The 26042-nt window shown below is 40.9% G+C and overlaps 2 protein-coding genes across 5 annotated transcripts in view; one reads left to right on the forward strand and one right to left on the reverse strand.

The window, feature by feature from the left end:
• The window catches only part of trappc12 (trafficking protein particle complex subunit 12), a 31546-nt gene extending 21880 nt beyond the window's left edge, over nt 1-9666 (reverse strand). Inside the window, exons 1-3 of one of the 3 annotated variants that reach the window (XM_069160880.1) lie at nt 9646-9666; nt 7758-9119; nt 6075-6191 (exon numbers count right to left, since the gene is read on the reverse strand). In XM_069160880.1, coding sequence (XP_069016981.1) covers nt 6075-6191; nt 7758-9110 — 1470 coding nt within the window. In that variant the 5' untranslated portion in view covers nt 9111-9119; nt 9646-9666. Of the gene's footprint in view, nt 1-6074; nt 6192-7757; nt 9299-9645 lie in introns of those variants that run through there. The other 2 variants (XM_069160881.1, XM_069160879.1) reach the window with 2 other exon arrangements.
• The window catches only part of eipr1 (EARP complex and GARP complex interacting protein 1), a 61248-nt gene continuing 44525 nt past the window's right edge, over nt 9320-26042 (forward strand). The window contains exons 1-5 of one of the 2 annotated variants that reach the window (XM_069160883.1): nt 9320-9392; nt 9985-10056; nt 10237-10320; nt 18657-18789; nt 22503-22659. In XM_069160883.1, coding sequence (XP_069016984.1) covers nt 10015-10056; nt 10237-10320; nt 18657-18789; nt 22503-22659 — 416 coding nt within the window. In that variant the 5' untranslated portion in view covers nt 9320-9392; nt 9985-10014. Of the gene's footprint in view, nt 9393-9808; nt 9828-9984; nt 10057-10236; nt 10321-18656; nt 18790-22502; nt 22660-26042 lie in introns of those variants that run through there. The other variant, XM_069160882.1, reaches the window with a different exon arrangement.

The raw sequence follows: 26042 nt of genomic DNA on the forward strand, positions 1-26042 counted from the left end.
TGTGTGTCTTTTAGTTATTTATCATTGCGCATCCGCAACCATTTTTTAATATTTTTTATTTTTATTTTAGGGTTTAATAACTGTAATTTGATCTAATCTAAACACAAAATGTTGCTAACAATCCCCGACGGAACAGAAACAACAGCACATATGTGATGGATGGACACATGGTCGAATAACTTCAGCATTTACCTTTGCTTTATCCTCAACTGCCGGTGGAAGGCAGCCACCATTTTAACGTAGTTCCTGGAAGTAAAAGGCGGGGGTCTATGGATATGGATAGATCGGTCCACCACTTTGATCCAGACAGAAGCTCTTCAATAACGTCTGGACGGACTGACGTGGAATTTTGTAGGCAGTGGCCCAGATCATGATGATCGATGATGAGTTTTCCTCAAAGCACTACAAGCTGACGTTCGTGGCATTGAATTAACTGTGGAGTGAACTGCTATTAAGATTCTGACATGTCTATCCAGCAACATGATCAGGTCAAACTTTTATAATATGTCCAAAACTTAGCTGTATAACAAAATACCTTCAAAACTAATAGAATTTTCATTAGTCTCAGCCATATTGTTTTATTTAGTGCTTAATTGGCAAATGTTGGCATGCAGAGTTAAAATAGTGAACTTGGTAAACATTATAACTGCTCGACGTCATCAGCATTGACACTGTTAGCATGGAACAGTTAGCGTTTAGCAACAAGCACCACTGTAAATAAGTACTGCCCTAATAGAGGTTAGTTAGCATGCCAGCGTGGCTTGAGACATTTATTAGTCCGTCACCGGCGGCACATGTACGAATTTTGCAAAAGCAGGTGGAGCATGCGTGACGTAGTGTTTGCAAGTGCCGTAAGCCAGCAGGTCAGCAGTGGCATGTCACTACGAATAATAAGAAAGTCAAGTGTCGCTTCAGAGTTGCAATAACCTGGAATTAGGTTAGCAACATCATCTTTACTTTTTTTTACAATAGTTCGGAGCATGTGGCTGCAGTCCACATAAACAGTGCAAGGTGGCAACAACTACCACTAAGGTTTAAACATGCCCTTCAGCACAACAAAAGCTGACGGTGCATTACCCAGGCCGCAGCTTGCGAGTGGAACTGGTGGCGGAAATGACAGCTATATGGAAAGGTTACCATAATGACAAGTAAAGGTTGAAGCAATGATATCAAAGTGCGATGCAGCAGCTGGGTCGTTGCCGTGATTATGGGGGTGTGTCTGTCTGACCCAGCCAAAGAGGGTCTCTCTCTCTCTCTCTCTCTCTCTCTCTCTTTCACACACACCCACTGCCACATGTATAGATACACTGCCCCCCCCTCCTCCCCCCTCCATACCCCTTTCCCCTCAGCCCAGACAGCATCACGCTGTGGGGAGGAAAGAGAGGTTACAGTCTCCTGTGTGGAAAGTACAGAGGAAAGGAGGTGAGAGACGGAGATGAAGGAGAAGGTGGGGAAAGAGAGAGAGCGAGAGAGAGCGAGAAAGAATGAGAGAGAGAGAGAAAGAGAGAGAGAGAGAGAGGTGATTGCTAATGAGAGAGACAGATGAGGCCAGCCCAGGGTAGTGCTGAGCTAGAGACTAGCTCACTGCTGACCACACCACAGCAGGGACAAGCGGAGACAGAGGTCAGTCGGAAGACAAAGAGAGAGGATCCAACCTCAATGAGCATCATTTTCTAAAATGCAAAGTTAAAACAGCAAAGGAAGAAATAGGCATTCACTTGAGATAGATTCGGGTCCATTATTTCTCTCTCGCTCTCTCTTTTTTTTGAATAAGTTTTGGGTGTTTATGATAATCTTGTAGTCACCAAAAAAAAAGAAAAGAAAAAGATCTGCGACAGACATTGTGTAACATTTAACAGTGTCGTATTTGTGGTCTGGTTCAGGATGGTCTCCAGACAGGATTGGAATGGGATTAGGAAAATCAGGGATTGAAATTACATGATAATCAGAAGTAAATGGCTATATGATAACAATTTAATTTTACTAAAGAGTAAACAAAAAGGAACTTTTTGATGACTGTTGAAAACCAGTTTTTGTGCATGTTAAGATTTAAGTTTCTGCATTCAACAGTTCCTCTCTATTTCCTGTGGTACTTTTTAAAAATAAAAAAATCGACACTTCTGAATTCAATTAATTGATCAGTTTGAAAATATAGTTAAACAATTAAGATAATTATGGCTAATCTTTTAAATCAATTATTAATCATTCTGAGGGTAATTTTTTGACATAGCTCACGATAAAGACAATCCTTAGTTGCAAACCTAGCCTCGTTTTACATGCAGTGTATGTCATGCATGAACTGACATGAAAGCACACATGCTGGTGCTGGGGTCTAAATATTTTCCCATAAAAAGGCGCTGGGATATTTCGACAGATCCCTCTCAGCAGTGAATAGCTGTGGTAAAATGTGCCTGGCAGAAGCATCTCAAGTCCACATCAAGAGAGAAGTATTACAGAGCATTACCAGATGAGGGGAGAGAGACAGAAAAAAAAAGACAAAAGAGAGAGAGAGAGAGGAAATTAAGACTTCTCAAAAATCTCTTGTGTGTTCCGAGCGCATTCTAAGTGTGTATTTTTATACACGTGTGTGTGTGTGTGTGTGTGTGTGTGTGTGTGTGCGTGTGTGTGTGTGTGTGTGTGTGTGTATGGTATGAACGGTGGGATTGTGTGGTGGCAACGGGTGCAGTCACACTCTGGCTCTGCAGCATGACTCATTCTGCCAGCTCATAGCGGGGCTCTGCAATACACACACACACACACACACACACACACACACACACACACACACACACACACACACACACACACACACACAAGGATACCACCCATCAAAATAAAACTCTGCACTGACTAAGAGTGTCACCCCAGCAAAAGGCCATCCCGCACAGGATGATGACAGGTGACAGCTAAAATCACATACGGTGTGATGCGTTTAAGGCAGGTAAACACATACATGTTTCTTGAAAGCCCGACACACACACACACACACACACACGTAGCGGCATTTGCAAGATGGCCCTTGCTTCTTTGCGATCGATCAGATGTCTTGACGGGCATCAGCCTTCAGCAGGCTATACTTTTAAAAGCCACAACATTTCTGACATTTGCACTTCCTTGTGTGTATAAGTGTATCTGTGTGCTTGCTTGTGCTCATCCACTCATTTTCTCAATTTTAACTTCCCCTCCCAGCTCAGTGAGCTACATCACCGACGACAGCTTTGATCTGCAAGTTTGTTTGATCTCAGAAGTTTGGAAAGTTCAGAATTTATTGTAAGTAAATCATTTGAATGTAAGTAAATGGCGAGGCAAATGGTGTCTCAATCATTCATCAGTAGTTGTGCGAATTATGATGTCAGCACAGCCACGCAAAAGCCGTTACACAAGCTCTTTTATAGGGAGCAGGGCTTTTTTCAGATTCAGATGCATTGAGAAGGGAGATGTTGTCCTTCAACAGGTGGCCCAGGGTTCAAACCTTATTGAATTGCTGTTGAACAAGACATTGAATCTCAAGCAGCAGCAAGCGAGCTGCCCTGTAGCTCACCGTGACCCTTGAACTCCCAGAACAAAAAAAAAAAAAAAAGAGGAGAGTACAAAACTTCCTCTCACGGATCACAAGTATCACATCATATGGGCTTTTCCGGTTTTTGGTTAAGCACCTGTGCTCAGACGTTTTCATTTGCAGTAAGAGGCATAAGGTTGTCTAAATATTCATGAAAGAAAAATCACATACCCTAACCCTTTTCCCGAGATTTATAAAACAGTTTAGAAACGGTGACGACAAAATTGACGTCAGTCGTACCTATATGACACACAAGTTGTGCCAAACCGGTATATCAGAAACACAAACACACAGAAGCAAACCCACGCTGCACATTTCAACCTGGAGATGGAGGTAAAACACCGCTTCCGTTGCCAAGAACCCTGGAGATACCCTGGAGTAAATTTTTAAATGACTTTACTCAACATGGGAAAAATTAAACAAATCATTGTGCAACTTCATTAAATGTTCAGCTGCCAAAGATTTGCATCCTACAAGTCTGAACTTAATGGATTCAGTGAGCAAAGCTCGTAGATTTGCATTAATGTGAGAATGTGAGTTGGTTGTTTAATTGTTCCTAAATGATCCCCGACTAAATGCTTAGATAAGCAACTTAAAAAAAAACAACCTCTTCTTTAATTGTTGTTTTATTTATTGAAAAGTTGCCAACTATGAAATTCCTTTAAATAACCTAATCGGGGAATGTCAAGAGATTCCCACACACAGCAGCCTACCGTATTCAGAGGTGCCTTCGTGTATGCTTAGGGCCAAGAGAAGTCCTTTTCTGCCTCCATATCTCTCACTCACACAACACTGCTTTCTTTTTTTCTTTTCTTTGCGTGTCATTCTTTGACATCTCCGCTGTAGGCCCGCATTACATTTCTGGCTCAGCATCTCTCGCCTTTCTTTTACCTCTTGCTCCAGGGAGCCACCCACACCAATCAGCAGATGGCGTATGATCCTCTTACAGACATACACACACAGACACACTCACTTACACCATATAGTGCAGTTGACTGCAAGCCGAAAGTACCATCTTGTGTGTGTGTGTGTGTGTGTGTGTGTGTGTGTGTGTGTGTGTGTATATACACCAAGTCCAGAAGGCCCTTGAAATATGCACAGCAGTCCCATGCATAATACATGGGCACAGCAGGAGAAAAGAACTTGTGAGCCGAGTGGATCTCCACCTCTCCATCTCTTCACTCCTCCCCTCCCGTCCTCATCTCCTCTTACCCCTCTCGCCATCACACTGTCTGCCGCTGCTGTGCATATGTTTTAAATAACAACCGTCTCTCAGGGTCATTTATGGGTCAGAAATTATGATGGAGGGAAACGCATGAGGGCTGGAGAGATCGACGGGTAGATAGATAGCAGCAGGAGAGGGAATGAGGTGAGACTGCACAGCCACAAAGACAGACACGCATTTTTTTTTTTTTTTTTTTTTTTTTTTTTTTTTTTATGCTGAGCAGATGAAGAAATATCATATGAGGAGGAAGGAGACGATTGAGTCACTGTTTTCAGGCGGCTGAGACCTAACCGCCCAGCAGTTTTGGTAGAAGCACTTTACAGGTTGACGGTCAAAAGGTCAGACGAGCAGCAGACACCACAGGTTGTTAAACTTTAGTTACCTACCGGTGCTTTTGTCACGTACCACCAGGAAGTGAGTTAATGCTCTTAGAAAGCACCTGCTGGAAACGACATGCGTGATGCTTTTTAGCTGTTATACTTTACATAGATTTGTTGAGCAGCCTGACGCGAGACTTAGGAACACACCGAGGGAGGCCTCTTTTAAAGACACAGGTTTAAAATCTATCCAGGAGCTGACAATTTTGGTCGTAGCAAGGACTTGTGCCTGAATCAGAACCATTTCAAGTCCAATCTGAGTCGCGGGGTTGTGTCTTTGACTCGTAAAATCATCCATGTTTTGAGGCGGGCTCATTTTTAGCCCACTGAAAATAATATAAACGTGAACAAGAATTGTGGCGTAAAGACCATGAAAGTCTAATTTTGAATAGCACTGGATTGGAGGTTTGTATTTGTATTTACTCTTATTGTTTTGGGTAAATTACACAAAGCTGCTTGTGGTATGAAATCTCCTGATTTGATAAAACAACCTCCTTGCAAAGTCCTCTTTTTCTCACTTGTTCAGACTCAGGACTTATCTAATGGTAATACAAGGTCTTTAGTGGATGATAGAAATAGCTCAGTTGTCAAAAAAAAAAATCTAGATGTTGAATAATGAAAGTGAGGAAGATGATGAATAAAATTCCTCTGCTAATGGCGCAGCAAGTAGGCTAATCTTGAGGGGAGACTGTTTCGGGATACGAAGGTCAAGAATGAAATGCCAACACAACAAGTTGTTTCAACAACATGCAAATCGTGCAAAGATAAGATAAAAAAAAAACAAAAAAAACACACAAATTCCCGTTTTCTATTGTATATGCCAGGTCATCATTTCACAGTGAGTGACTTTCTGAACCGTAGATGTGACCATTTACAAAATTAAAAAAAAAAAAAAGCGCAGCGAGTGACTTACAATGAGCTGTTTGAGGCCAACGAAGGACTGTTCCACAGAGTTGGCAGTGAGGACCTGACGCTTCATGGCTCCCTGTTCTCCCAGGAAACGAAGCATTAGGTCTTTTACAGCATCACCCTGCGTCAAAAACACAGAAAGTCAAACTTCGTCCAGAAGGACAGAAACAGAGTTGTCATGCTGGAATGTACTCTCAGGACCTGTGTGCTAAATGCAAGAAGATCCCAAGCGTTGGAAAAGAGTCGCACAATCAATAAAAACATTATCTACCCCTCAGGGGAATGGAACACAACTGCAGACTGCAGAAAATGCTATCTTTAATCCAGCTTTAAAAGTAGATGTAATTTGTTTGCCGAAAACCGTCTCTCAGACCAAGATGATGGAAAAATGCTTGATTTTTTATTCATTTATTCAAAAAGGCATTCAAATGAATTCTGAGGGGATATTGAACACAATCTGAGCCGGGAGGTGAACACACACCATAAGATTCAACTGAATAAATGAGTAAATTGATGTTTCATCAGGGTTTTTATTACAGATAAATGTTGCTGTTCAAGGAGCTCAGAGGATGTTTATAAGACAAAAAAAAAAGAAAAAAAGAACACAACATGGTGACCCAGCTAAGGAAGGGCATTCGTAGCTTACAAAGAATGCACCAAAGAAATAAATAAAAGAGGTTCCTACCGCAGGTGCTAATAGTTTTCACACAAAGAAAGCATCCAAGCCTTCTAATTAGAACTGAGCACTTTGACCACATCTTGATTCACTCCCAATAAATCAATTGATTTGCTGATTGTCAGAAGATTTATCAGCAAGAGCCTTGATCATTCACCCAAAACAGGCAAATATGCTCAAATTTTAGCTTCTTAAATAAAGTGGTTTGCTGCCTATCTGTATTTTATATAGTCTTGCATGTATCTTTATAAGTCTAAACTTTATGAATTTTTGGACCCTTAGTTGCACCAAACAAAGATTGACAGTATTCATTAGTTGCAGCCCTCAATTTGAGAATATCGAACAGTTTCAGATCTCATTCTGACATTTTTGCTTTCTTCTCGCAAACAGCGGAATTTTAAATAACAATGAAAATCACAAATAATGATTTAATTTACAGTTAAAATGAATAGTTATTACTGAGTGTTTCTAAATGTATACATTGCATTTAGTTAAATTATTATACTCTGGCAATTCAGTATTGCAATTTCAAAAAGTTTAAATAGTAAAAGAAAGGTCCAAACTAAAGCAGCAGAGGCAGAGATATCCTCACTTTTAGACCCTATGTTTGGGTCATGTTCAAAAACACTTGATCCTACATTTCCCGTGGCTTAATAGCATTATTTGTAAGACACTCCCTGTCTGATAGGGCTCTTTTCTTTCAAACGCCACAACAATAGTTCTTAACACAGACGTTGTTTCTGTTGAAAGTTTATAGTCTCCAAGCCCAAGCTGAGACGATCCCTCCCATCCCATCGTCAGGGTTATTTTTGGAGAGCTTTCTCCAGAGTCACAGAGGAATATACAACTGATTTTACAGATAGTAGTAGTACTACCGATGATGTCTAAAACCAGTGGAGGCATTCTAGCATACTGCAGAAGAAAAATAGCTCTCAGGACGTTCTAAAAGAGACATGCTGCAAATAAAAAAAATAAAAAAAATCTTGACTGCTGAAAAGTGATTGTCCTTACCTGCAGGTTGTCAAACTTGAGTCCAGGCATAGTGAGTCTGTTGGTCTCTACAAAAGCTGGGCTGTACTGCTGGGTGGCAATGGAGATTAAAACTTTCCTGGTCTCCTCACATGGCAGCCAGGCTTCATGGCGCCTGTCCACCTCACTCAGACTCAGCGCAGTTGCAAATGGGTCGTCGACGCCTGAAAACACAGCCTGGAGCTGGTTGAAGGGCTGTGGTTGAGTGGCTGGAGTGGAGACGGGGGGTTGAATTGTAACTGGAACCGTCTGGGGTGGAGGGGGTTGCGGCTTGGTGGTTGATTCTGTAGGAGGATGGCCGAACGCCGAGCTGGGGGTGGGGGCGCCAGAGTCCAAGGGCCCTCCGGGGGTGGAGATGGAGGACGAGGTTGAAGAGAGCTGGCGCTCAGGCGTAGTGGCTACGGGTGCGGGGCTAGCACCAGGAGGCACCTCTGCATTGGGGTTGGAAACAGAGATGAAGGAGGACGGGACAGTAAAGGAGTCAAAGAAGTCAGAGGCTGGATTGACCTGTCCATTATCAGTGAAGAACTTACTGAGGCTGGGGCTGGGCTGGCACACGAGGGGTGCTGTCAGCTTGCTGGGGGTCACTGCCTCATCAGTTCCACCACCACTACCCATGCTAAAGCTGGGGGACTTGATTAGGGTGGGCTGGAAACCATCAGGCACCAGAGACTTCGGTTGGGTGCCCTGGCTGAATATAGTGCACACTGGCACGGGCTCGTCTTTTGGGCTATTCTCTTTAGCTGACAGAGGCGCAGGTTCCTCACACGTACCGACGAATGGACTCTGCACGTCACCTTGAGGTGAATAACAGGCTGTGAATTGTTCTCGTGTGTCCGTCTCCTCCTCTGTGTCCTCCATTCCTTCCTCCGAACCTACATTCTCCCGGTTCTCCACTGAAACGTTAAACTCGGTTGTATTCTGTCCAATTTCACTTTGGTCCTCTTTGTTTCCAGAGGTCTCTCCGACATTCTCCTCCTCCTCCTCCTCCTTCTCCTCCTCCTCCTCCTCATCTCCTTCCAGAAAGGAGTCAATAGGAGCTACATCGTCTTCTTCGCTGTTATTGGGCGAGTCGGAGATCATGACACTCTCCATCATCTGGTCGTTAAGCTTATCCATCAGGCTCTCTGAGGGCGTGGCGCTGTTGTCCTCCTGGGGGGTGGGGAACTCCCCGCCCAGGTCAATGCTGTCCTCCTGGGCTAGGACGTTGTCTCTGCTTGGGGTCTGCTTGGTATTTGGCTCATGAGGGTCTGATGCCGAGGCTTCCTTGCTTGCATCTTCCACCGAGATGTCCAACGTGACTGGCCGATTGGCAGGACCCTCCCCGACATCCATCTCACTGCTCTTGACGGGGTAAAACACAGCAACACACAACATCACCTTTTTTTTTTTTTTTTTTTTTTTTTAATGGACATGTCAACATCGGATCACGTGAATCTGTGCGCTTCACCACACCATGCAGCACCTGTCCCATTCACTTCCTGTCATCGTAAAGACAAACACGACTTTGAACGAGGTCTGAACATCAGCTGGAGTGGAAAAAAAAGGCAACTCTTCCTCTTTTTACTCGAGTTTAAAGTGCTGTCACGAACGAGTCGTCGCCCAGGTCATCAAAAGGTCGGTTCTGTTCGGTGCTGGCTATTCTGCTGACGTCACAGTAGCCCGGTTGGCTACCGTGAAATAGCTTAGCTGAGCAGCCAGTTTGCGACTGTCTCGTTGTTGTTTTTTTTTTTTAGTAATGCAATTAGAAATGAACGGTACATACTACAATGTCACCTATATCACAACGTGATGAAAAGAAACAATTAAAAAAAACAACAACAACTAAAAAAAAAAACACACAAACGGGGGATGGACGTTGTTTTCTTACCTTCCTGCACTGACAGATAGAACTGTAGTGCGCATGCGCGACACAAGACAGCTCAAACGTACGGTGCCTCGGAGCTGACAAATTTCAACGCCGCTGCGGTTTGTGGTATTCTTGATGAGCTTGTACGTCCTTTTTTAAAAAAAACAAAAAACAAAACCTTTTGCAACGTCGACTGACTGCTGGTACGTAAATGTCGTCGAGTGTCGACTTTTTTTTTTTTTTTTTTTTTTTTAAATCGCGGAAGTGCAAGCTGCCGTGTGTTGTTTTGAGCAGTACGTTAGTACAATCACACTATTCTACAAGGCTTTTAATCCTCAAAACGTTTTTTTTTTTTTAAAGGATACGAAAGTGTCTGCAGCCGACTGAACAATGGAGGACGACGCTCCTGTCATTTATGGTCTTGAATTTCAGGTACGCATTGCTGCTTGTGTTTCACACCATTCATGACTATCATTCTATTCTATTCTATTCTATTCTATTCTATTCTATTCTATTCTATTCTATTCTAATCTAATCTAATCTAATCTATTCTATTCTAATCTATTCTATTTGCTTTTCATTCTGTTCCACGTGATCTGATGTACTTTGCAGGCACGAGCACTTACTGCCCAGACAGCTGAGACTGATGCTATTCGTTTCCTCGTGGGCACGCAATCCTTGAAATTTGACAACCAGGTAAGAAAAACAAGTCACAGATGAACACCACATTTAAAAAAAAAAAAAAAATAAAAATCTGTCATGTTTTCACGTAAACCTGGAATCAGAGTTAGATTATAAACTGAAGCGGATCAGTGGCGTTGATCATGTTAACTTCATTGTATATGAAGTCAGATTTCCTTGAGTTGTATTCTTCCATTGAAGCAGTGTAAATGACACTCAGGTGTATTTTATGAACCCATTGTTCAAGTAAATTACCTTGCAGTCATTGTTCACCTGTTATAAACATAGCTCCATGAAGGTTGCTTCGTACGCAGTGTTGTGATTGTGGGAAGCGAGATCAGAACTGAGCGTCAGATGTCCACTAATCAGAGGGACTTTTTCAAATGATGGCCCAAACCGAAAGGCTCAAAGGGGGTCCATGCATGAAGCTCTGAACAACTTTGTGGAAAACTGGATCAGTAGTGTTCAAACAAGGATCCAGCAGACCAACAGGGATCACACCATCAGAAGATCAATCCATCTAGATTTAAAATTTTTTTTTTTTTTTACTGAAAGACAGAAAAGAAAGAACACAAGACTGAAATAAGCCAAAAGTCCTGTCAAAAGAGGACTGTCAGATGACAAGTTGTGTCTCTAAACCACTTCTCAGGAAGGAAAAACGAAGCCAAGACATGCCAGCGTTTCACAGTTGATGATGGAAACGAGTCATATGCTGTGTTCCAAATGGCGTCCTTGTGTACTAACGCTCACTATTTTGAGTGGATAAGTGTGTTCATACTGTCAAGTACAGAAACATGCAGTGCACTACAAGTACCAAGAAGTGTGAAACGCTGGGCACTTTCCACCTTAAACGGACGCGATCTCGGCTACATGGAGGAAGGAGCGGGACCACCAACGTAAATCATTTTTCAGTTAAGGCGTCCGAGGAAGCTGCCGCTGTTTCTGAACACGTTCATTTCTAATTAAACATGAGACAATTAAACATGTTGATATTTTTACGGGTGATGTATTCACATAGGTCATTTCCGGTCATTGCAGAACGCCAGTCAAAATTCCCACACTACACAAGTGAGAGTCCAAACATGTGAGAGCACTGCTTGTTATTGTACGAGGGGAATTATGGAATTTGAAACACAGCAGTAGTATTCACTGAATCCTATTCACTAAATCATGATATTGATGTTAATGGCAATAACAAGTACGTAAGGAGACAAACAGGATTGGAATCTGGGCGGAACAGCCTAACAGAAGTGATAACAATAATAATTTCTATAAACTTGTGTTGCTGGTAATCTGTTGGCCTTCATTTTTTTCCATTGATGCTTTTATTTCAGTTCCCACAGCAAAACATTTATGGTTGGGCGTAGTTCCTTTACCTTTGGTAAGAAATGTGCACATAGTTAACTATATCTGTGTGTGTGTGTGTGTGTGTGTGTGTGTGTGTGTGTGTGTGTGTGTGTGTGTGTGCTGATATGAGGCTTGGATCACAAACTGCCACAAAATAATATTTTCTTTCTAGAATTATTTGGCATGTATGTATTTTTTTATGAATCAATTTACTGGCTAAACAATTAGATAAGAATAATTTACTACATTGCAAAAATGACTTATTTTAGCAATTAGTCAATTTAGCCAACCAAATAATCATTAAGCCAAATACTTGCTGCTGCAAGCTTTTTTTTTTATGCATGGGGCAATACAAAGTTTAGGGATTGCTCCTGTTGCTCCGAAAAGCAAATTTTCACTCAAAACTTTTTAGTGATTGTTGTGATCGAAAATGTTTGATTTTGCAGCGGAATTTATTGAAAATTGCAATGTAATTGGCAGAGTTTTAGGTGAGCCTTTTTGTGTTAATATTGCTACAATTAGAAAAAAAAAGGAAAACAAATTTTAACGACTACCTAATAAAGAGTCATTTGTAATCAAATTCTTCCTAATAATCGTGCTTCACATTCACATTCCAAAAACCTTTTAGTTCTCATCTTTTTTTAATTTATTTATTGAACTTAGAGAACCACGAGGCTCAAACTTTCATACCGTTTATGTGATGTAGCTTTACAGAGCAGGCCATCTGTGACTGTATAACAGACTACAAAGACTACATCTGCTGGCAAAATAAGAGCTTTAGATGCTGTTTACTTATCATTGATTCAACACAAACTGTATGCACAAAATCAAAGCGCATTATCTCACAACTTAAAATGTGTGTAAATCCAATTTAACATAGTGTTTCCTCATTTTAATGATAAGATCACATTTCCCACACCCGGTCACTTCCTGTTTTTCCACTTTTTCCTGGTTTTCTCTGACCGATGAGAGGAGAAGGAGCCGAGGCATTTTGATTGTAAATAAAGAGTTTTTTTTTTTTTTTTTTAATAATAATGTGAGTACTGATGTTGATTAAAATTCAAAACAAAGTAACCAAATATTTTTTAAAGGAAATAATCATTAGTTGCAGCCCTAAATGAATAAGTAGTTCAATCAACAAAATATGCAGACTATTGCGTGAAAAATTCAATGTCACTCTCCCACAACCCAAGCAGGAAATCCGCCACTTGTTTTGTCCAAGCAATATCTCCAAACCCAAATATAACACATAAACATACATAAACAGAGTTTTAAATTTTTTTTGTTTTTTTTATTACAAATTGATGACCATAAAATCTCAGAAATTAGTGAAAAATATCTGGTCACAATATTATAGAGGCAGGCGGGCCATCTTCAGAATTTCGCTTTCTGTCTACAAAAAAAAGATATTTATTTATGACAGAAAACTAAAATGTCCCTGCTCAGCTATTGCTTAAAGCTTCTTTGTCTTTGCAGGGATTATAGTCTGGAAACACTGTTCACCTTAAGGTTTTCTTAGCCACTCTAAAAGGTGGACCAATCAGGTACCAGTAGGGGTGACCAAGTGTGATTACATTCAAGTAGTTACAACAATGTCGGCGATAGTTTCTGCGCACAACATACGGTATATGGTGGTTAATTAAGCAATATTGGAGAAGAGGGTGTGCTTTAACGTGATTATTGGCACGACTGCAATCAACGTGTATTCATATTGTGGGGCTATTCACTCAAAATACCAAACTGGAAAACAATCAATCGCGTCAGTGGAAGCGAATGCAATGTTTACTACTCCAGGAAGTAGGCCGACCCTTAGTAACGACCCTAGCAACGGAGACGAGATCTAGTCCGTTTTATTGCTTTCTAGAGAAGGTTTCTCAAACTGAATATATATACAGCACATAGAGCCACTAAACTGCTTAACTCGCTCAATCTCGTTGCAAGTAAGATATCCACTGAAAAAAAGATATCGAAGCTAAAACCAGCCAATGTTTTGACATTTGTTCAAACTGCAAATCATTTCTGATAATAGCCAATTGACTAATCATTAGCTACATTTTCTAGCTGTAAATAGTCAATCGATCATTGTTGATTAATTATGTTAATAATCGATTGATGATTGACATCAGTGTTATCAACTAGTCAGTTCAGCATACCTCCAGCTACCGCAGACAGAAATATCTGTTGCATGAGCATCAAACGTCGTGTATTCATCTGTGGTTTCTTTTGAAAAGGTCTGTGTGTGTGTCTGATGATAGTTAGCTAGGGTTGTCTATTGTGAGTGTTTGTGTGTCTGTGTGTGTGAAGGAGAAAGAATGAGGGTGTGTGCATGCATGCATGCACATCTTGCAGAGGTCATTACAGAGACAGATGACAGAAACAGTTGGCTCTAAACGGGGGGAGAAATAATTAGCTCTCTGAGAGAGAGAGAGAGAAAGATGAGAGAGATTTGTGCCTTTAAAAAGCGAGCCTATTTTCTGGCAGACTTCGGTGTGAAAACAGTCTGGCGCTGAATGCAGACGTAGTTCAATCCAAGTCCTGTGTAGCGAGGCTAATGCAGAGCTTGTTGGGAATGGTGACAATACATCCCAGTCGATCTGTGTGATTTCTTATCACACTCCATCAGTAGCTTAATATACTCCTCCTCACACTTTGCTCCACTCTGGCATGAGCTAAAACACAGGAACACCAAAGAGGTGGATTCTTCATTTGAGTGAAAATCTAATTTTAGCACATTATTAGATTTAGTAGTAATGAACGTGTTCATTGCTCATTTATTCAATGGTCTGTTTTCTTTAAGGCAACTGCCGACTGTGTGATTTTGCAATTTCTCATATCAAAGTTGAGCGAGTGAAATGGGATGCACGGTACAGCGACTTAAATAGCAATCCAACATTTTGTTTTCTGAATTTGATTATGATGGCGATTATTAAAAAGTTGGGCTCCGTCCAATCCAAATTGTTCGTCCCTTAAGACACGTCAACTGACCACAACGTGCCTTAAAATTTTGGCATTGTCAAAGCCTCATATTGCTTCAAACAAAGTGCTACTCGGCTTACTGTAAGCTTCTGATGCCTTTTAGATCGTTTTTGCCTGAAAATCCTGCCCACCTTACACGGCATTTGACAAGATGTAAAGAAAATTCTGTCTTTTTCAAATTTTCATAAAACTAATACTTTTTGTTTAAATTCAATGCAACACTATGGATGCTCTTGAGGAGAGGCTGTCTCATTGTACATGCTTTTATCAGCAGTACAAACATTGAAAGGTCGCAAATGGTTCCACAGTGGTATGTCTCAGGTATTCCATTGACATAAATGCTTTTCCAACGGCAGGTGCCACATGATAGGCCACTCTTGACTGGCAATCCCACTGTTACATCAGCATGCCAATGACAATTCAATTGAATTTGATTTAAATTGGCATCAAATCACAAGACATTTTAGGGCAATTAGCACAGCAAAGTCCTTACAACAGAAACGTACAACAACAAAATTCTACATCAGTAATAGCTGGAAGGACAGAAACTTAAATTGTTAAATTGCTTGCCCACGCTATCTTTCACAGGGTGGTGAACCTTTCCCCGTCTTCACTGCTGAGAGACTCTGCCTCTCTGGGATGCTCTTTGTAGACTCAGTCATATCAGTGTCAGTTAACATAATCATATGTTCAACAAGGTGGGTTTTTTTTTTTTAGCATTAGACAACTTTTCTGGTCTTTGTTTGCCCCCATTCCAACTTTTTTTTAGGAAAAAGATTGGAGATCCCTGGCCTAAGGTAAGCATGTAACGATGAAAAGTATTGGACTAAGCACCGAATCTTATGGATCTCCATAACTAACATTTTGTGTGCGTGGAAGTCATCTTTGACGTGAACATCTGAATAATTTGATTGTGTTGATGTCTCTCCTAATCGGACCAAGTTTTGTCCAGAATGTTTTCAAATTGTCAATGAAGACAACATTTTAATTTTTCCATCGCAAGGTGACACACTTTAAAAACATCTAATTTCGTATACTGCCTGGTGGACCATAGAATTTAGCTTTGCCTAGATTTGGTTAGACAACACAGTATATGACCTATTATGAAGTGTATCTCACAGCGTGGCTGATACCACAATGTTTGCAAATCAATTAACTAAGCTGAAATGCGTAAATAAAAGAAAATGATACGCACCAATTTTGATTAAATTTCTAAAGAGACACTGCTATTGCTTAACCTGCTTGTATTTACAAGCTAGTGTTTTTTCTTTATTTACTGGACTACACACTGCCTTAAAATGAATGCTGTCTACCACAGATTGAGACTTACAATTTTATTAGACCAATCTCACTTGGCGGTGGTTCTGTTGCAATGCAGTGTAAAGAGCTTTAATTTGAATGTAGTGGAGTTTTTTGTTGCTGTCTTATTTTCAATCTATATATTTGTACACAAGTTAACAACTTGTGTTGTTAAAATGTAAAAAAACTAAAATAATTTTGTTTTGTTCTGCTGTTAATATCAAAGAGCACTCAAACCTGTAAAACCTAATAGAGATAATTTTTTCATCCTCAAGGTTTTGTTCTTTGAGATGAACCCACACTTGAATCGTGGGTTCATTTTATTCCTGACGCCCGTTGTCTTTCTCGCTCTGCATTAGGTTGATGGCCAACATTGGTTTGCTCAGTTAGTCAGAGTTTGAATTTATATGAAAAATGTTTTTTCGATTGGCATTTTAGCCCAGATAGCTTCTGCTGTATCCATAAGCCTGCTGGCCTCTCCACCTTCCATTAAGCATAATGCAGGGTGGAAATGTCTCTCCTAACTCGCCGAGCACTTCTCAAATCCCTCAGAGACCAATAGCTGGAATGACAGATTGGAGGGCGCGTCGGCATGGCATTTAAGGCTGCTAACGAGATAAAGCGCCCGAGCTTGGCACCTCTCACCCGCTTGCTACTCCTCCGCCCTGCTTACTGTCATTTGTGCGGCTAAAGAGCTTTAGTGGAGAAGCCCATGAAGTGGGGGCCACAAACCAGCTTGGCTTTATCCCTCCCTCACCCCCTCACCCCCTCTCACCAGTCTCCCTCTTTCACTCCTCCTTGCCTTGATTCCTCCTACCATCGGCCCATAATTAAAAGTGCCGGGCTGGGTGCCCAAGTGGCTGAAGGCTATGAGTCACTCCCCAGGCTTGGAAGAATGAGGGATAAATCACCTGGGGGAGGAGGGCTGGGACTTCTCTCTCCTCTCACACCTGGGTTCATTCGAGGGGACCTTATTACTAGGCCCTCCAATTACCCTGTCCTGCCGGCCTGAATTTATTTGTACTGCTCACCCACCACCATAAAATTATAACTTTGCGTAATAATTTTTTGCTCGATGCAGTCCAATCCAAGGTTAATAGCTGCCTAGCTGACTTTGAGGAGACTGAAGGATGCTGCCGCTCCAATGCACCTCTCCTCCCCCTTACAACTCCTCCTTTCATCCTCTTGTTCAGCCTGTAAAAGCAGTCCAGGCTAGGTGGGTGGAAGTGCCTTGCAGGAGTTATTGTCCAGTGCAACCCCATTAACGGTCCCCCAAGGTGCTGTAAGTGTCTTTCTTATAGGAGAAACCAGCATTAATTGTCTGATCAAACCTTGAGACCATCACTGTTTTACTGCATTGTGGGCCCTGAACTACATTCAATCGAGGGCCCTCAGAATAGATTTCCATCTAATGACAAGAGCTCAGTAAGGACGAGTATCTATTTACTTGTTATGGATAAAAGTTTAGCATTTTTGTTTGAACTTGTTTGCTTTAACAATCTACTCAGCCACTGATTGTGTTTTCAAGATCAGCCAAGGCCTCGACATTACAACAGTACAGGGAAACTTGGAGCCATTTCTAGTGATTACGGCTTACATAGTAGGCAAGGTATACCTGTTCAAAAGTTCTTGATATGTAATTCTTGGATCCCCGACGATCAAGATTGCCAAGAAAAAGTAAGCTCAAACCTGGAAAATTAAGTTTTTGTGAAGGGCAGAGACAAGGACTGTCAAGGTTGTAGTATCTCTAAGTGGTCTCTGAAGACAGGTGGACTTTCTCGAGGTTCTGGAAGATGTTTCAATACTTCTTCAAAAGGCATTTTAAGATGTAGCTGACTGGCAGGGATTCCTAGGATTTTAAACTCTTGTCTGGTAATTACCTCCTTGGAACTTGTTTAGGTCACATGTAAGTAATTGATCCACCCATCTACCTTGTGAGTAGATGGTTGTATAAAAGTGCTGGTGCTTAAAAGCAATGGTTTCATGAGAAAACTCAATGTTCTCTTACCAGTTTTCCTAGCTTTCAACCACATCTCCTGAAGAAGGACTGCAAGGTGCAGGTGAAAGCTGCAGGACAAAGCTTGGTTTTGGGTTACATTCTTTTCTCAAGGTACTTGTGACTTGAGGGGTCCATTAGGACTCCAGGTAACATTGCATTCTTGTATTGTTACCTCCCCACTCATGATTGCCATATCTAACCATGCAGATTGTAAAACTAGACGTACCATTAGCTCAAGCTAAATTATCATCTGCTAGGAAAGGTTTGCTTACAAGAAATGTCAATAAAAGTACAAAAAGAAAAATCCTTGTAAAGGAAAGCTCTCTTAGACAACACATTTTAGCAGTGCCATTTGTCTAAAAACAAAAAAGGGCTGCCATGAATTTCCTTTTTGTCATACCTTTTCCCCTGACTTCTCCAACATGTCATATGCATACGTCCCATGTCTTCTAAAAGTGCCTTTATCTAATTATTTATTTAAAGGCCAATTCAAGATGAAAATCTTCAGCTGTATGAATTTGACTAAGTAAAAAGGAACCAAAGCACCGTCTCCCTTGAAATCACGTTTACTGTCATATTAAAAAGAGAAATGTTCTTCTTTTTCTGGGGAATCAGAAGCATTAGTGGAGCTTTGAACTGCAGTTTGTGGGAGTGGAGGGAGGTGCACTCAGTGTTTGTGCAGTTCCATACTCAACACATCACTCCTCTTCTGTCTCTGCTTTTCTTTCAGATCCACATCATTGACTTTGATGATGAGAATAACATCATTAATAAGAATGTCCTTCTGCACCAAGCTGGGGAGATATGGCACATTGGCGCCAGTCCTGCAGATAAGGCTGTGCTTACCACCTGCTATAACAAAAGTAAGTCCTACTGTTTCCTTCTGTCTTTGGCTCCATTCATTGCCACTTTATGTTTCTCTCTATCTTCTTTCCTTTTGTTTTTCTTTTGTGTCTTTGTTACATATACTGTACTTTATCTTCCTTTCACTATTTTCTTTTTGTATTTCTTATATCTAATGACCCCACGCAGGGGTCTTAAATGGGTGATCTGTAACAGCCACTCTGTCTTCACATATTTAACAGAAGCAAATGCGTTGGAAGTCATGTTCCGACTCTGATAGAATCAATACTAATGTGTGGACACGATGACCCACATAGGGATAATTGCAGTGGCTACAAGGGCACTGTCTGGCAGGAGAACATCTTGGAGGTCACTTGCACATAATCTGAGATTTTCTGTAAGGTTTTTCTTCAAAATTGTACAAATTCTCATGCATTTTTTTCCGGCACTATATTTACACTAAGGTGAAACCAAATAAAAAAAACAAAAAAACATCCACCTTAGGTCAGTCCAAGGTCGAAGCAGCTGTTTCAAACAAAATGGAAATCCTTCGGGATTTTGAACAGTTCAGTTGAAATTTGGTGGACAGGAGAAGCACTCGGTGTGTTCCAGCTCATGTGCTTACATACTAACACTTAGCATTTTGAGTGCATAATTGCGTTTACACTGTCAAGTATGGAAAGATGCTGTGCACCTATAAGTACCTAAAATTGTGCTCGAAATGGTCCACAAACTCAGGATAAAACTTTTCACTTTTCACCCTCAACAGTCGCCATTATGGCTACATAGTGGAAAGAGAGGGACCACAGACCTAAAGTATTTTCAAACTGCTGTGGCCGAGAAAGCTGCAGCTGTTGCGCAACACCGCACAAAACTTTGTATTTTTCACCTAGGTACCACTATACTGCTGTTGCATGGAAGCCATCAGTATGTTTATTATATGCATTAAACGGTGGGCACAACATTTTTTATTTGTACATTTTTGCGGGTGTGCATTTCATTTTTATGGTTATATCCGTTAAGTGCCGAGCGGCAATTTGAGACATTTCCCCTGTCAAAATTCACATTACACAAGTATACTAACATGTAATACTTTATAATGTAATGTAATAATACAATACTTACTGTCACCATATGTGACAGTAACATCATGGTTAAAAAACAACAACAATGTGATAGATTTGTAACAATTCAACAAGAGCAGGCAGGACTCAAAAGCATGACTCCAAACAACAGAGTAAAAGTTGAGTCTTTTTACTTTTCTTTTGTACAAAAAGGTACAAGACACAGTGAAAACAAAGAAAACATTGTGACAAGATCAACAATTTTGGTTTCTCATCTGTAATTCTCAGTTGAAACATACACTCATATTTGACAAGAAATCAAAATTTGTATTTAAATTAAAAGAAGGGTGACTGCATTTGTTTTTTAACACATGCGTGTATTTACATGTTTTGGAGGTTTGACCACAAAAAAAAAGAAGGCAGACTAATATTTTTTTGAGGCAGATAGGACTAGGGAGTTTAATACATCAATAACAGAACTCCCAAGTATAGAAAGTGTAGAGGGTGTATGTATCTGAGGTTGCATCACGAAGGAGTAGACAGCCATGTCAGAGGGGACGTCTTTCACTCTCTGTCAGCTGAGTCGAGGATGACAGCCACTCTAGACGCTGCACTATGCTCTGCTGCACACACACACACACACACACACACACACACACACACACACACACACACACACACACTCGCATACTAAAATATATATAAACACACAGGTGAGCTGGTCATGCACACACATATTCACAAGTGCATAAATGTAGTGTTCTGTATCGCCTCTCAGTATCACTCCAATATGTGAGCAAGAGAAAGCTTTTGTTCACAATCATTTCTTGGCCACTTACTCCAAGTGCAAGGTTGTCTAAAACCACTCAAGAGCCGGTGGACTCGCACCACGTTGCTTTTTAATTTGACCAATGGGCCTAACGGCAGCGTTGTATAGCCCGACGCCTTCCCACACACCGTCAATATCTACACCAAAAAAAAAAGTGCTTTCTCTTTCTTTATTTCTCTCTCTCTCTCTCCCTCTCTTTCTCTTTCTGATTGGTTATGCCCTCCAGCCTCAAACTTTTGGTCCAATTACTGCATCAGTTCTACATCTACTCCAGTGGTTCCAATTAGCAGCTCTGGCTCTGGTGTGGCTGTAATAAAATAAGTCATTTATGATGTGGATTAGGAGTAAGTGTATCCACGTCACCACATTACGCTAATTGGACAGAGTTTTTGGGTCCGATTTTCCCCTTCTGACATTCGCGGGGGCGTTACGGAGCCGAGACTGGTCTGAACAGATAATCTGCCCAAACGATGCTGCGGTGTGATGGGGTTTACAGATATAATCCTGATGTTACCTACTGGATCGGAGTCTTTACACTTTTGAAATAAAATCCTGTAGTGTGAGAGGAACAGCGAGAAAATATTGAGCAGAAACCTGTAACTAACACATTATTTTGAGTAACTAAGTGCCTTCACCACCTACAAGTACGGAAACATGCAGTGTACTACAAGACCTCAGATGATGCACTCAAATGGTCCAAACATTTTTACACTTGGCACTTTGCACACTCAAATGTCGCCATCCTGGCTGCGTAGCAGAAAGGGAAGGTCGCACCGTCGGAAATAATTTTCAAACGGCGGGCATCAGTGTGTTTATTGTGTGCTCTTAAACGGAGGATACGAAAGACACATTCAATTCTGGGTAAAATAATTATATCTGCAGATATGTTGGAAGGTGATGCATTCAGATGTTACGGTTATTTCCGGTAAGTGCAGAGCAGCAGTGTGCGGTTTGAAACAACCTGTTGACATTCAAGTGCTACACAAGCAGGAGTCCTGCCATGTAACAGAGCACTAAGAGAAGTACGTCATTTGGAACACAGCCTATATTTCTTATAATCGCAGGTTTCGCTCCCCCCCTCCATCTGTGTGAAAATAACAACATTAGCTTGTAGCAGTCACTTGAACAAGCCTTGAGCCCAACGACAAAACTGTATTTGCAAGCTTACCTTTAGTTTGCGCTACAAAATATTTAAGGTGCGCTGATTCTGTCCACTCAGCCATGACTTCATCCAATGACATTTCAGGGTCAATTTTTTTACTTTCTACTCTCACACAATGGATAATAATACAAGATTTTAACAACTCATTGCTAAAGACTAAACCAGTGGTTTCTGACCTTTTTGACCTCAGACATTTTACAAACAGCCGTGTGTAGTGAGGGTCACATTTAAAGATGTCTCGGAGTTCTTAACGGCTTTACTAAATAGTGGTTTTCTTTCAATGAATATTCAAATGATCCAACATCTCGCCAAAAATTAAGAACTACATGTTGGTGCTAATACTTCTGTACTTTTACTTAAGAGGGATTTTTCACGCAGGACTTTTACTTGTCATGGAGTATATTTATGTATTTGTGTTGATAGTTTCAGTTAAGTAAAGGATCTGAATATTTCTTCCAACCACTGCCCCTAACCTCAACACGGGCCTCAGAAATGACATTTCGCCTCATTATCATCATTATCATTATCATAACATCAGACGTATACTAAATTTCAGTTTTGACTAGATTTTCTTTTTGTATCACAATGCGATATTATACACAGATGCGCGTACGCACTGGACCATAACAATCTCCGAATGACTAAGTGTGTGTTTATGTATGTGTTGTCCCCCTCCAGCCAGTGACAGCAGGGTGGTGTCCTGTGCGGCAGTATGGCGGATGCCTTCTGATTGGGAGACAGGAAGCCGTGAGTCACCTGACGACTCCGCCCACAACCCCCAAACCCTGGAGTTACTCTGTCACTTAGATGACAGCACCCACAGCAACGCTGCCTGGTAGGTGTTGCTGCGGAACGGTTGCAGTCAAGTGATACGAGTGCATTATTGTGCCTCTGATCCACTTGTGGTGTGCTATAATGTGTTTGGCTTTTGGCAGACTGCAGGATACCTAATAACGCATGAAGATTCACACAAGCTACAAACAAAAAATTGTATCTTAAATATCTGTTACAGTTCAGTGATGTAATGTTCTGATTTAGTGGCTTTGGAGTCCGTCCTCCTGTCCATATGACAAAGTGTCCTTAGGCAAGACATTGAACCCCAAGTTGCTACTGATGATATTGATATGGAGGTGTTCCTTTTATGAAACTGATAGTTAAGTCAAGTCACTTTGTTTATATATCAATTTAAACACAAAACACGTTGACAAAAGTGCTGCACGTCTTCCGACCACCTGCAGTCAACTTGAAACCTCTGCGATTCACCTTTTTACCTCTCTCAATTCCTAGTTTGAAAACAAATTGACATAATGTATTTTCCGATGTTACTTAAAATCCAGACCATATCAGAATAACAAATGTAATTCATTCACACATTTAAAAAAAGGTCGATCTCAAAGTTTCAAGACAGCCGGGAACGTCACTATCCAAGACTGAAAAATGGGCATCAGGTGGGTTTCTTTGATGTCTACTCCAGCCATCCGTTATCGACACCCGGTTTATCCTGAATAAGGTCACGGGGGGGGGGGGGGGCTGGAGCCTATCCCAGCTCACTTTGGGCAAAGGCAGGGTACACCCTGGACCGGTCGCCAGTCTATCACAGGGCCAACACATAGAGACAGATGGAAACAAAGACCATTCACACTCTCATTCACACCTGAAGGGCAATTTGTAGAATCACCAATGAACCTGACAAGCATGTCTTTGGATGGTGGGAGGAAGCCATAGAACCCGGAGAGGACCCACGCGGGCACAGGGAGAACATGCAAACTCCACACAGAAAGGCCCAGGCAGTGCTAACCACTGTGCCGCATGTCTACTCCATTCAAGCTTAATAATCAACCCAAGACCTAAACTTAGTTAAAACTAATTTAAAAGTCTTACTCTTCATCTCTAACACCCAAATTGGAAATGACAAGAAAACAGTTCTATTTATTGTTGATTGCCCACCTGCCCCTTATTCTCTGACTTTGTATCTGATTTTGTGTTTAGTACAGATAAAGATATTATAGTGAGTGACTTTAACATGTGGACAGCCTCAGTTTAATTTCTTATTCGACCTAATTGTTTTTTCTCAAAATGGTAACAGACCCACTCACTCTTACAATAACACCCTGGTTCTTGTTCTGAAACGTAACATCTTACAGTATTTCCTCAAAATCGTCTCTTGTCTGACCATTTTTTTTAAGAACATTTGAATTTACATTGAATTAACGACAGAGCATTTGGGGGAAAAAAAAAAAAAATCCATTACAGTAGATGTGATAATGCTGTGGCCAAATTTAAGGAAGCGATTCCATTATTATATACCTTAACGCAACAGTTCATTGTCTTACTGAGGTTTTTTTTCTCTCTTCGTCTCCCGTCACCCCAACTGGTTAAGGCAGATGGCCGCCCCCCTCTGCGCCTGGTTCTGTCCGAGGTTTTTTCCTGTTAAAAAGGAGTCTTTCCTTCCCACTGTTGGAGGCTTTTCTTCCTGTTAAAAGGGGAGTTTTTTTCTTCCCAGCTGTCGCTCACGTGGAACTTGTTGAATTTTTGGGTTCCTTTGTATAATGTAAGATTAAATGCCCAAAACAAAACTTGTGTTGGGATTTTGGCATGATATAAATAAAACAGTGCAAGTTTTTCATGCGCAACACTATAATTGTTGCTCCCCGCCACCTCTACTCACCGAACTTAATTCTCTGCATCTTTTTCTCATCACACAAATGTGTGTTATTTAGCCAAACTTGTTGCGCCAGTAACGAAGCTTGAAATACTTAGTCATAAGGGTTATAGCTTTCTCCTGTTCTGTGCACATCACAGTGCTGTGCACTACTCGTGCACAACATTGGCAGTCTGGCATCTTTTTGATCCATTCTCATTGAAATCATTTGATGCAGAATTTTGTTGGGTTAAACGATATATATATATACTTTTTTTTTTTTTTTTCCTGTCAAGTTTCAAACAGTTTTATGCCTATATATGTGTATTGAACCAGTTTTTGGTTGGTGCAATTGTTCTTCTGTCCATGCTGGCTATCAGAAAATATATAATAAATGCAATTCCAATCCAAGTTACTGTATATAGCACATAACTCACAGTTCATGTATTGAATAAAAGTGCATGGTTATGTTCACTTGAAATTAATATGGAGCTTCGGCAGCCATAAAATTCCTTCTTTATATTTCTCCATACAGTGTTTTCATGCTGAGTTGCAGTCAGGGGGATACTGTGGTGACACAGAGGAAATGTTGTGCTAAAAAGATGGAAACTTTGGTATATAAGTGTAGCCTGTTAATACCAGACCCAAATTTATTGTGATTATAGGAGTCTGGCTATACTCCATTAGGGACGGTTTCTAGTTGTTGCATGGTAATGGACGAAGACCCCTGCTTATTTATTTTTTTTTGTATCAATTATTGGACTGGCCTTTAACCAATATGCACTGATTACTGTGCTAAATATGTTGTGCACCAAGTTGTGAATAACGTGAGCGGAGTGCAGTGCCATGCCGGTGTATGACCATTTACCATTCCTGGAAAATTATTATTTTTTTTTCTTCAAAGGTTTTAGGCATTGTTGTGTTGAGCGAGGATTGTAAAAGTTACTTGCATTGAAACTGCATTTGGATGGATGCCTTGATGGCCACCATACAGAGGAGAAATGGTCGCAGCTATCAAAACTGTTTCAGTGTACAAATGGATATTTAAGCAGTGTTTTAACACAGACGTGGAAACAAATGTGTACCTTTTTTTTTTCAACCTGTTTGTTTGAAGTTTGTTTGTATGTGACGCTCCCATTCATACATCACAGAGCAAATTGTGTTGTTTAGAAAGCAGCATGTGTAAACTCTTATCTTATTTTACTCAGCACTGCTTTAACGAGCATTGGCACGGACTTTGCTGTTTGATTTCCCCAACTCAAATGAAGAAGCAAACAACCTACAGTCAGTTTCAGGCACGATGTGTTCTTAGGTGATGAGATTTAGAAATTCTACATGTACAGTAAATGGAGCCATGTTGGAATTGGACTGTGCACTGAAATCGCACTGGAGGGACAGATGGAAATATTGTGTAGACCTACAGAAATTGAACCAACCCACACGCTCCACCCTAGTAAATTCTGGAATAGGTCTCCTGCGTATCTGTTTTTATTTTTTTCTGGCTCAGACTATTGACTGGCCCACATCTCAGATTGTAGTCACGGTCCGATCCTTTTGTCTTACAGTCCGAGCTCCTC

Source organism: Embiotoca jacksoni, unplaced genomic scaffold, assembly GCF_022577435.1.
Source record: "Embiotoca jacksoni isolate LCO1_2020_lvr unplaced genomic scaffold, fEmbJac1.0.p SCAF_27, whole genome shotgun sequence".
In the NCBI taxonomy this organism is placed as follows: Eukaryota; Metazoa; Chordata; class Actinopteri; family Embiotocidae; genus Embiotoca; species Embiotoca jacksoni.